This window comes from Bos taurus, chromosome 18 (assembly GCF_002263795.3).
Source record: "Bos taurus isolate L1 Dominette 01449 registration number 42190680 breed Hereford chromosome 18, ARS-UCD2.0, whole genome shotgun sequence".
NCBI lineage: Eukaryota > Metazoa > Chordata > Mammalia > Artiodactyla > Bovidae > Bos > Bos taurus.
In genome coordinates, this window is record NC_037345.1 from 29,476,735 (window position 1) to 29,489,086 (window position 12,352).

Genomic DNA, 12,352 nt, shown 5'->3' on the forward strand with positions numbered 1-12,352 from the left:
GGACGGGGGAGCCTGGTGGGCTGCCGTCAATGGGGTCGCACAGAGTTGGACACGACTGAAGTGACTTAGCAGCAGCAGCAGTAACCATTACTGCTTTCTGAGAAAGAGGTTACAACTACAACTTTGGTTTGGGTAAGAAGGAGTCTTTTAAGGCTGCCAAACTGGCCAGGACTGAGGAAAAAAGCTCCTCCTTTTGGACACATGTTTGTAGAAAATTATACCTCCCAAATCATCTTAAGATGATACTGCCTCAAAAACTCATTAATTTGTATATTCTCAAAATAAAGCTGGGTGGTTTTATCTGATGACAAGAAAGCTAAAGTTTTAGGACTATCCTCTTTAATTATACGAAGTGATAAAATTAATGTTTACTTTATAACTACTGTTATACTAATATTAACATAAGCATTATCACCAAAACTTTACTGTGTGTTAGGAAAGATATTAGCATGTAAGCATATTCACTTCTTATCACATACCTCTAAAGGTGTTTCAATATATCCCCCATTTTAGAAATAGGGAATCTAAGCCACAGAGAGAAGTTCAGTAACTTATCCACTAAGTGAGTGTGGATGAATGAAAAAATAATGATTCCATCTAAGCAACCTGATTTATAAACTTGCTTACTTAACTCTGACTGATATCTGCATTTTCTTCCCAAGTCCACGTGCTTCCTTTACTCCCAGAGAAACCACTGTTGTTGCTGTTTACTCACTAAGTTGTATCTGACTCCATTGTGACCTCACGGATGGTGGCCCACCAGGCTCCTCTGTCCATAGTCTATCCCAGGCAAGACTACTGGAGTGGGTTGCTATTTCCTTCTCCAGGGGATCTTCCCGACCCAGGGGTGGAACTCGTATCTCCTGCATTGGCAGGTGGATTCTTTTACCACTGAGTCACCAAGGAAAACCATAACTGAGGATAAATCATCCTACTATCATCCAGTCTTTATAATCTGCTCACATATCTAGGATCTCCCCAACCTACCCCCCTCTATCCAATACCCTCAAACCTGGAGATTACCATTTGCTGTGACTAGTCAGCTTGCTACAACTTGCGCCTGAAAAGCTTGGATTACTGTTTGCTGTGTATCTCCTGTCCTTTATCTACAACTGTCTACAATAAGAGCTCCTGTCAAGGATTTGAGGAGGGTGGTTTATAAGAGAGACCAGGGCAAGACACAGGGGTAGAAGCCTCTTACGTTCTGTGTTTTTCTAGGTTAGGACTAAAGAGCTGTTAGTCATAGTGACATCTTAAAGGAGTTCCTAGTTAAAATCTGTATCTCCAGCCTCAATCTACAGGCGTTTCCTAAATAGACTAGAACAAAAAGAAAGGCAGAGACGAAAGAGATGGGGAGGTGGTGGGAGGAGTTCGGTAGAATGGATGCATTCCAAGAGGAACAAAGAGGAGCTAAAGGAGACATCAAGTGGATATTCAAGGAAGTGGAGTAGTTGTCCACAAAACGGGCACGATTGTGGTTAAAACTGGTGTGAGTTATGCAGAGTGATACTCATTTGGGGCCTGCTTCTCCTCGAACTCAGAATGACACTCCCATTCTTCTCTGTCAGGAAATTCCCAGGAACCCGTAGCTTCCCCTTCACTTCCCCATAATGGATTTTCCACTTCCCTTCATTATAACCTTTATTGTTAAGAATATTGATTGTTACCTCACAGCACGTGTATGCTTATCTGAGGAAGGGTATAGCCACAGAAACTTGCCATGTGCCTCTGTTCCCCAAGAGTCACGTCGTTCATCTGCTGCCACAGCTTCTCTGATACTTGGGAGCCCCGTAACCACCCCAGCCCTGAACTTCACTGTCCACCTCAGACTTTAATCATTCTTTCCCTTCTGTGAGTTACCTAACTGGACAGTGGCTTCTCTCCATCTTCTTCTACTCAATTCTTTCATTATGTATTATTTCTTAAAATGTTTCTTTGTTTCTATTCATTTATTTCTGGCTGCATCGGGTCTGAGTTGTGGCACATGGGATCCTGTGCTGCAGTGCGCATGCTTAGTCGCCCTGAGGCATATGGGATCTTTGTTCCCTGACTAAGGATCGAACCTGCAGCCCTTGCACTGGAAGGTGGACTCTTAACCCCTGGACCACCAGGAAAGTTCCTGCTTCCACTCAATTCTATACAAGGGAAGGATATTGATCTTAAAGAAACTCTAGCCCTGATTATGCCACAGGCAATACACAGAGAGATTACATCTTTTGAGCGAGATCCTGATATAAAATCTGAAGTCCTTATTAGTTCAATCAGGCTCTCCAAGAATATGCCAGCTTCATTTTGAGGGCCTTCCTTTAGGCACAGATCAATCTACCATGACTGAACCGGGGACAAAAGGAAGGTCAGTAAACAAACTTATTGGTTGTGCAGTGAAGAAACACAGCTGCACCCAGCAGTAACTCACAGGACATGATTACCAGTTTTCTTGTTGTGGGGAGGAGAAGGGATGAAAGACAATATAAGCCAAATAAATAATTTTAAATTAAGCTATAATTCAAAGCCTAAGGTTAGGGCTGTATTAACAAGAACACGTGCAATTTATTCATCAATTTCTAAAGGTTATAGATATATTTTGAGCTAAGAGGTAGAGTACCGTCACTTTTAATTCAATCCTTGTGTGTATGCACGTGTGTGTGAGTGCTAAGTCGCTTCAGTTGTATCTGACTATTTGGGACTTTATGGACTGTAGCTTGCCAGGCTCCTACACCCTAAATTTAAAAGAACAATTATGATTCCCATTTCATAGATGGAAAAACTGAAAGCAAGAGAGGGGAAATATTTTGCCTAGGGTTATATGGGCAAGATGAGGCCAACTCCACTAACTCCAGGACCTAAGATTTCTCTAAACAATGAGCTCCCTATAAAGATATGTTTTTCCTAAGTAGCCTGGGTTGGACAAAGCAAATTATTGTGGCAACTGGGCCTTTTGCCAGGGAGAAACATTCCTTAAGCGCTATCAAACTAGCGTGTTCCCTGGGAGATTTAACCATCATTAGTGAAAAGCTTCATTTGCAATATTGTGTGCAGCCCACTGTAGTGGGCTAGAGCAATGCATTATCGCTAACTCAAAGAGATTAATTTAATGGGCAATTATATGCTTCCTGCTTTACAATACTTTCAGGTAACCAACAGTAGTCCACTTTCTGTAAATGTCAGCTGCCTGCTCTCAGGTACACGATGTCAGTGGGTTTCCCCACTCTCCATCCCACGTCACCACTTTCTCCGAGAAGGACACTCTAAAACTGGCACTCAACACCTCTGAAATGCCCCTGCAGAGACTGTATTTCCCTTACCATCCCCTCCCTGCCCTGGTTTCCTTTCTCTCTCTGACAGCTGTGCTTGTTACTACGTTGCTCTCATAGGTATGTCTATACTACTCTGCCCAACCTAAATGAATCTCATGCTTCTTCTGACAAACCTTAGCTCAAATATCACCGATCACCAATAAAGACCAAACAGAACATTTCACCTCTTTCTGCCTTCCTTCACAACATTAAAACAATGTTTATAATATATATTAATTGCAATAAAATTAATGGTTCCATAGATGCTCAGCAAATGCCATAACTCTGGTTTAAACACTAACCCAGGAGACTGGGGTCAGCTGGATATGTCAAGTTCTCTGTGAACTTCATTGAAAAACGTCCCCTTAAAGGCACTGTTTTCTGCTTTCTCATCTCTGTTCCTCAGTTTCCTAATCTCAAAAATGGGAATAGAATTCCAGTCTGAACAGTTCCAAAGCCTGACTTTGTCCACCAAGCCGTTTTCCTCCCTAGGGTTATAAGCGTTAGAATAGGAGGTTCTGAGTAAATGGAGGCTTGTTTTTTTTCTCCACTGCACTCTTGTCCCTGTGCCAACCTTCTGCTTTGCAGAGAAGAACTATTTCATTGGCTTGCTTCAGGTAATGATATAGCAGTGTCAGAAGCTCAATTTAAGGAGGAGAAAGGAAGAAGAGAAGATACAGGAGAGGGTTCCTCCTGAAGAAGGCATCTAAGAACATGTAATCTGCAATTAAACAGCATTGATAGCAAACCTACCTCTGAACCCTTTGCTCTCCTTGAGATTCTGGGCAAGATACTTAACCTTCTGTCTGAATTTCCTTGACAGAAAAATGAATACAATAATGGTACCTATTTTCAAAGAATGACGTGAGAATTAGAAGCATCATGGGTATTACATAATACTTTTTCAGTGTTTAACTAGCTAAATTTACTTTAAGCCATCACCATCATGATACACAGCAGTTTCAAGCCTTAGGATAGTTTCAGGAGAGGGGGCTGCTGCTAGAGAAGCTACTTAGCACAGATGTGCTATACAAGCCTAATCTGCTGTTAGTACTTGGGCATCTAACTGCCAGCTCATGTAATGAGATGTGCCTGTTGATCATGATGGCAAGTTAGATCTATTACCACTGAAATACTTGGGAAATACACACAGTGAAGCATCTCAGCCTTGGTTAAGTGAATCTGACACGAGAGGATAAAGGATGACATCTCCATTCTCATTAAGAGATAACAGATGGACTTTCCTAAAATCCATTTTTTAGCTTAATTTCATTTGCTTAAATCTTTTGTCTGAAGAGATGGTGCTCTGGGAGTAATTTTAAATTGTTCTCCCTGGAATGAATATTTCTTTATCTTTATTAGAAGCTCCCCCTATGGGGTTCTATTGTCCTGGGTGGTTTTAAACATTCATCTCATCCAAATACAATAAATCTCCCTTTAATATTTTTTTCCAGGACATGATCTGCGGCTTCAGAAGATAAACATTACATGATGTGCTCAATAATAAAACCAAGTCAAAATAAGTTTCTAAGCCATTTTCATAGTAATTCCAATTTTTCTTAAGTTCTCTGTGATCTTATTATTTTCAATTCTGTAACTTAATTTTACATTTAAAATTTCTAGACTTATGCCCACCTCAGCTAGAAGGCAGTGGCACCCCACTCCAGTACTCTTGCCTGGAAAATCCCATGGATGGAGGAAACTGGTAGGCTGCAGTCCATGGGGTCGCTAAGAGTCGGGCAGGACTGAGCGACTTCCCTTTCACTTTTCACTTTTATGTATTGGAGAAGGAAATGGCAACCCACTCCAGTATTCTTGCCTGGAGAATCCCAGGGACAGAGGAGCCTAGTGGGCTGCCATCTGTGGGGTTGCACAGAGTAGGACACGACTGAAGCAACTTAGCAGCAGCAGCAGCAGCTTATATTTTACAGCTAAAATTTACAGTTCTCTTTTATACTTCCAATCTTGTTGGTTTCCCTGGTAGCTCAGTCAGTGAAGAGTCTGACTGCAATGAAGGAGACCTGGGTTCGATCCCTGGGTCAGAAAGATCCCCTGGAGAAGGAAATGGCAACCAAGTATTCTTGCCTGGAGAATCCCATGGACAGAGGAGTCTGGCAGACTACAATCTAAGGGGTCACAGGAGTTGGACACAACTGAATGACTAAGCACACACTTGTTGGTTTTAAGACAGTTACATGCAAAAATTCAAAAAGAAATGTTTAGTTTTTCAATCTCTGAGGAAAAAAAAAAAAAAAGATCAAAAGAAAGATGCAGTAAAAGATGAGATAACTCCCACTGATGTCAACAGAATAAGGTGAGTTTGGGTTGTGTACTTTTAATTCTATAAGGTTCAAAGAAAAGCTTTGGGTTGCCATATGAACAGAACCATTTCCTGTTTGGTCTCTTTATGGAGCTAACTGTAAACTTAAGTCTGGGATATATTTCAGTGGTTTCTCTCAAGCCATAAAGGAAAAATTATCCGGTCTATATTTCAATCATTTGTAATCAATAGATGTCCACTGAAGCAGGTTTGTGGTCGCACCATCAACTGCTTTTATTCCCAGTACTCATCACCTTCTTCCTCACCTCTGTGTCATTCTTTATGGATATATCAGCAGATTTCAACCCATGTTTCATATTCAGGTGCCCCTAGAAAGAAAACTCCAAGAGGACCAGATGTTTTTTGCCTGCGTTTCGATCACTGCTGTATCCCCAGTCACTAAAACAGTACTTGGCAAGAACCAAAGACTCAATAAATAATTACTGAGTGAACGAACAAATGAATGTCTTCCCTATCGGGCTTGGTACGCTTGTCACCCTAGAGTTAACAGCTCATTACCCTGGAGCATCTGCTTTTGTATCTGTCTTCCTTACTTGTTTGTGATTCCTTGCAAAAGAGTTTTTTGTTTCTGGATTGCCCCTGAAATGTTTCCTAACCACCTGTTCTGGTCATTTCCTTTTACTCTACAGAATAGAGTACATGGAGTCTTTTGATTAGGGCCTTCTTGATGAATATGTAAGTGAAGGCAGACAACTCATAAAAAAGAAGTGTCTTACGATTTAGGCAAATTCAAGTAGGTTATTATGTTCAATATATGAGAAAATTATTTTAATGGTAATTATTGCCTGCATACTTTAACAATAACTATGGTCATTTAGACTGGGGATCCGAGATCTAATGCCTGATGATCTAAGGCGGAGCTGACATAGTAGATGACCTACGTAGTAGCTTACGTACGTAGCTGACGTAATAGAAATAAAGGGCACAATAAATGTAATGAGCTTGAATTATCCCAAACCATTCCCCTTTACCCCCGATCCGTGGAAAATGTCTTCCATGAAGCCAGCCCCTGGTGCCAAAAAGGTTGGGGACCACTGCTTTAGAGCATTTTTATATAGCCTCAAGCCAATCTAAACAGATACAGTTTTTCTCAGAGGCTTAAGGGGACATACAGCTTCAACACTGTAAATTATAAATATTTCACATCTAGATGGGGTTAACATGGCTAAGAAATCAAAGCTACCAAATGAGATGCTCGATTTTCTTTATCCCTTAATGTTACAAGGGATAAACTACTAGCAGAGCAACATACTAGAGAAGAAAATGGTACTCCTAATAAGGAAAAGCACCAAAGTTTCCAAAGCGCTTCTTTTAAATCCCATATCAAGCTGTTTCTTTGCCTGCTTTGAGGTTGCCAAGAGAAACATTCTGCACTCTTGAATGGTCACTTTTCACACAGTGGTTGTGTTTTATTTTTTGAATAAGACTCCACGGAAGACATTACCCCCACATCTCAAAGCAAGGAAAATCCAGGCCTTTCCTGAAGGTCTAGATTACTCTTCTTACAGACAAATTTATCATGAATCTCAGAGACATTGGATGTAAAACCAGAGCAGATTTAGAGAGTGCAAAGAGCAGAGTTTAGGGCTCACATCCTTTACATATTTATACCCATGAATCTTTTTTATTGTGAACTTTTGTTGCCTTATTCAGATTCCTTCTATCCCAGTTCCCTCAAGAATGTACTGTCATCTCCCTTGAACGTGTATAAACTGTGAAGTCTTTCATCTCCTTTACAGAAAGGAATATTCAGATAACATGCAGAATGTCTTTTGCTTGGAAATAAAATGAACATCATATCTCCTTTGCAAAGGGGATTTAATCTGTACGATTAAAAAACAAAAACAAAACTGGTGAGGCAAAGTGCAAGTTCTCCTAGACAGGAGAGCACTAAATTTCACCAGAGAGCTATTGTTTAGAGACTCCATTGTAGTGTCAGTAAGTGCGATCTGAGAAGCTGCGCTCATTAAAAATTGGCAGAAAGACTAACATATGTTATTTTAACAACCCTGGAACCTCCCCTGAAAAAAAAATAAGGCTTACATTTTCACATGAAATTTAGGAAGAATTTTATATTGAAGATGTAATTTTAAATAGTCTGTGATTACTGTGTAAAACACATTAATTCTAAAAAAAAAAAAAAAAACTATAATCTCATCTCCCCAAAATGTGATATGTATTGATACTGTAAATTTTCTTTCTATAATTTCTGCATTTATATGTGTATGTGTATATGCATAGCTTAAATGTGTGAGCAATAGTTTCTATATTGTATATAATATAAATGTTAGTGTTCATTTAAATTTATGATCTATAGTTCTTAAATTCTACTTTTACTTACCCTTTTATGCTAAATCTTTCCCATATTTTAATATGCAAAACATTGTTTTTAATGGCTGAATAATGGGTATAAAGATACAGGAATACTTGGATGTAAAAATGTTTCCTTCCCACATATATTGCAACCTTTTGGTAATTTACCACAGCGTAAGTTATTTCATGTTGAGATGAAGCATTCCAAGTCTCCTTGGAAACAGAAGTTCTAATGCCAAAATATCTAAAAGAAACAGGACCACTTCTTGTATGATCCCTAGGCATAAACTGCACGCAGGCACACAAGGAAGAAATGAACAAACCCAGGCACTTACTGATTTCGGTAGCAATGATTGTTATGTTGTGCCACACACTTAATTCTCTGTCCAATGGTGTTGCAAGCGTTATCTTCCCATCATCAGCATTAATGTTGAATTGTCTCTCCAGGTCAGTGTGCCGGTCGATGGAAAACCTGCAAAACAGACACATCTGTAATCTACTTCAAAGTTTATATGATCCATACATTCCACAGCAGACCTTTAGTAATCCTTAGAGAGCCACAGTTGTGAAGCGAAATGAATTGGTAAACTCAATGGCATCCTAATTTGTAAAACAAAACGACTGAATGAGGCACAAGAAACTTAATAATTATTGCCCAAGGAGTCATTAGCTACATATGCAACATGGAGGTCATAAACTGCCATCAGTTGCAATAGGTAACATCTTCAAAAATGGCTGCTGATGAAGAGTTAATTGGACAATCCATCACTTTTATTGGACAGCTTATGATAATTAGCAGTTGCCACAAAATACCATATAAAACAATGAACTCAAATCCAAAGGAGGTTGGTGCTAGACAGCAAATTATTTATGGTAGGTCCAAGGAAATGTGTGTTTGTGTTAAACTTAGATTTGACTGCACAAAAGGTATGTGTTTTTGTTGCTGTTGGTTTGTTTTGTTATCATTTTAAGTAAGGTATATATTTAGGTTTCCTATTCATCTCTGTCCATAGAAATCAGATGCTTTCTGATTCTCTGGTAAATAATTTTTTAAAATTGGTCTAGATATTTTAGCAGATTTAAAACTTTAATGGGCAGGTTAGTAGTTCTGTTGAGAAAACTTTTGGATAAGGCAGACATTAAGATGCTCTATGTCTATAGCCAAGTGCTTCTCGGGAACACTAAGTAACAAGATCATACAGGAATTACTTTTTTTTACCACATTTACTAATATCTTAAGAAACACAAGGCATGATTAGAAAAACTGGCATGATTGGAAAAACTTTATTCCACAAATAAGCAGTGGAATAAAGTAAAACAGAATGAAATGGAGGTTCAAATAAGGATTGTGCGTGTATGCTAAGTCACTTCAGTCATGTCTGACTCTTTGCAACCCTATAGACTATAGCCTTTGACTGTGTGGATCACAAGAAACTGTGGAAAATTCTGAAAGAGACGGGAATACCAGACCACCTGACCTGCCTCTTGAGAAATTTGTATGCAGGTCAGGAAGCAACAGTTAGAACTGGACATGGAACAACAGACTGGTTCCAAATAGGAAAAGGAGAACGTCAAGGCTGTATATTGTCACCCTGCTTATTTAACTTCTATGCAGAGTACATCATGAGAAATGCTGGGCTGGAAGAAGCATGAGCTGGAATCAAGATTGCTGGGAGAAATATCAATAACCTCAGATATGCAGATGACACCATCCTTATGGCAGAAAGTGAAGAGGAACTAAAAAGCCTCTTGATGAAAGTGAAAGTGGAGGGTGAAAAAGTTGGCTTAAAGCTCAACATTCAGAAAACAAAGATCATGGCATCTGGTCCCATCACTTCATGGGAAATAGATGGGGAAACAGTGGAAACAGTGTCAGACTTTATTTTGGGGGGCTCCAAAATCACTGCAGATGGTGATTGCAGCCATGAAATTAAAAGACGCTTACTCCTTGGAAGAAAAGTTATGACCAACCTAGATAGCATATTGAAAAGCAGAGACATTACTTTGCCAACTAAGGTCCATCTAGTCAAGGCTATGGTTTTTCCAGTGGTCATGTATGGATGTGAGAGTTGGACTGTGAAGAAGGCTGAGCACTGAAGAATTGATGCTTTTGAACTGTGGTGTTGGAGAAGACTCTTGAGAGTCCCTTGGACTGCAGGGAGATCCAACCAGTCCATTCTGAAGGAGATCAGCCCTGGGATTTCTTTGGAAGGAATGATGCTAAAGCTGAAACTCCAGTACTTTGGCCACCTCATGCGAAGAGTTGACTCATTGGAAAAGACTCTGATGCTGGGACGGATTGGGGGCAGGAGGAGAAGGGGACAACAGAGGATGAGATGGCTGGATGGCATCACTGACTCAATGGACGTGAGTCTGTGTGAACTCCGGGAGTTGGTGATGGACAGGGAGGCCTGGCATGCTGCAATTCATGGGGTCGAAAAGAGTCGGACACGACTGAGGGACTGAACTGAACTCAACTGAGACTAGGCCCACTAGGCTCCTCTGTCCATGGAATTCTCCAGGCAAGAATATTGGAGTGGGTTGCCATGCCCTTCTCCACAGGATCTTCATGACCCAGGGATCAAGCCCGTGTCTCTTACGTCTCCTGCATTGGCAGGCAGGTTCTTTACCACTAGTGCCACCTGGGAAACCCTCAAAGAACTCCCCCAAATTTTTATGTTAAAACCCTAATTCCTAATGTGTGATAGCATTTGGAAATAAGGCCTTTAGGAGGTAATTAGGGTTAGAATAAGTCATTAGAATAGGGCTCTCCTGTGGGATTAATGATCTTATTTAAAAAAAAAAAAAAAGAAGAAGGGGACATAGGCTGTCTCCTTTCTGCTCTCTGCCAAGGAGGATTCAAGAAGACAACCATACCAGAAAATGTGCCCTCACCATACAGTGGATCTGCTGGTACCTTGATCTTGGACTTCCCAGCCCCCAGAAACTGTGAGAAACAGATTTTTGGTGTTTAATCCACCCCATCTAGGATACTCTGTATCTAAGAAGCCCAAACTAAGACCAAGGTCACGTGCAATCCCATCTAGGAGGCAGGACTGAGGAAACCTTTCATGGTTTAGGGGAACTCCTAAGAACTATACATGAAATCTGTTTATTGGTACCCATTAACACTAAATACGAAACATGCTCCATGGCTATTTGCAGCTAAGCGTATTTTCCTTTTCTATGGTTTTTATGAACATTTATTATATCATCAAGAATAAAACTATGCTATTATAAGAAAAAAAATAAAATTTCCCATAATTTTGTATCTGTAGGTTTGTACTGTTAACATTTTAGTGGATTTCATTGCAAACATATAAACAGGTACTTTATGCTTATCTATCTATGCATATATACTTATTTGTATCTATATCTAACTCCAGGAAATAGTGAAAGACAGGGAAGCCTGACATGCTGCAGTTCATGGGGTCGCAAAGAATCGGACACAACCTAGCAACTGAATAACAACAACAACAACAAAGGGGGATGGGTAAATGGATGGATAGCAGACAGACAGACATATAGGGATATGGATAACTCCTTGCTCCTCTTAGCTGTATCTTCTCATTAGAAATGGCACACATGCTCCTTATCAGTTCAGTTCAGTCGCTCAGCCATACCCGACTCACTGCGACTCCTTATACCAGATGCAGATATTAAGAAAAAAGACATTCCTGTAAATCCTCTACACCAATCACAAGCATCATTAGACATTCTGGAATAATATTAAAAAGTACTTAATTTTATTGACAGGATCTTCTTCCCTGTAGCTCAGACGGTAAAGAATCCGCTTGCAATCCAGGAGACCCAGGTTCCATCCCTGGGTCGGGAAGATCCCCTGGAGAAGAGAATGGCAACCCACTCCAGTATTCTTGCCTGGAGAATCCCATGGACAGAGAAGCCTGGCAGGCTACAGTCCATGGGGTCACAAAGAGTCAGACATGACTGAGCTACTAACACTACTACTACTAATTTTATTGACAACAGTATGTTGCTAAATTCCTTGATAAAACCATGTACTAAGAGATCATAACTCCAGGTATAATAAAGACTTGCTGCTGCTGCTGATGCTAAGTCACTTCAGTTGTGTCCGACTCTGTGCGACCCCACAGACGGCAGACCACCAGGCTCCCCCGTCCCTGGGATTCTCAAGGCAAGCACTGGAGTGGGTTGCCATTTCCTAATAAAGACTTAGATATAAAGAAAATAAATACACTGACTTGCATCTATATACCAGGAATTTATAAAACAATCCCTTGCCTAACCCTCAGGATAATTAGAGAAATTCAGAATGGATTTAAGAACCTAGAGACATAGCTGAATTAACAGTGCTTGCAAAATAATCCTGAACATGAGGAAGTAAGTGTTCACTGCAAAACATCTGAATCTGTTGTATTAC

General features: G+C 40.2%; 1 protein-coding gene across 5 annotated transcripts in view; it reads right to left on the reverse strand.

Moving 5' to 3' along the window:
* CDH8 (cadherin 8) overlaps nt 1-12,352 on the reverse strand; it is a 409,345-nt gene that overhangs the window by 124,093 nt on the left and 272,900 nt on the right. For 2 of the 5 annotated variants that reach the window (XM_024978266.2, NM_001035339.1), the window contains 1 exon segment: nt 8,286-8,422. In XM_024978266.2, the coding sequence (XP_024834034.1) occupies nt 8,286-8,422 (137 nt within the window). 5 annotated transcript variants of the gene reach the window in all.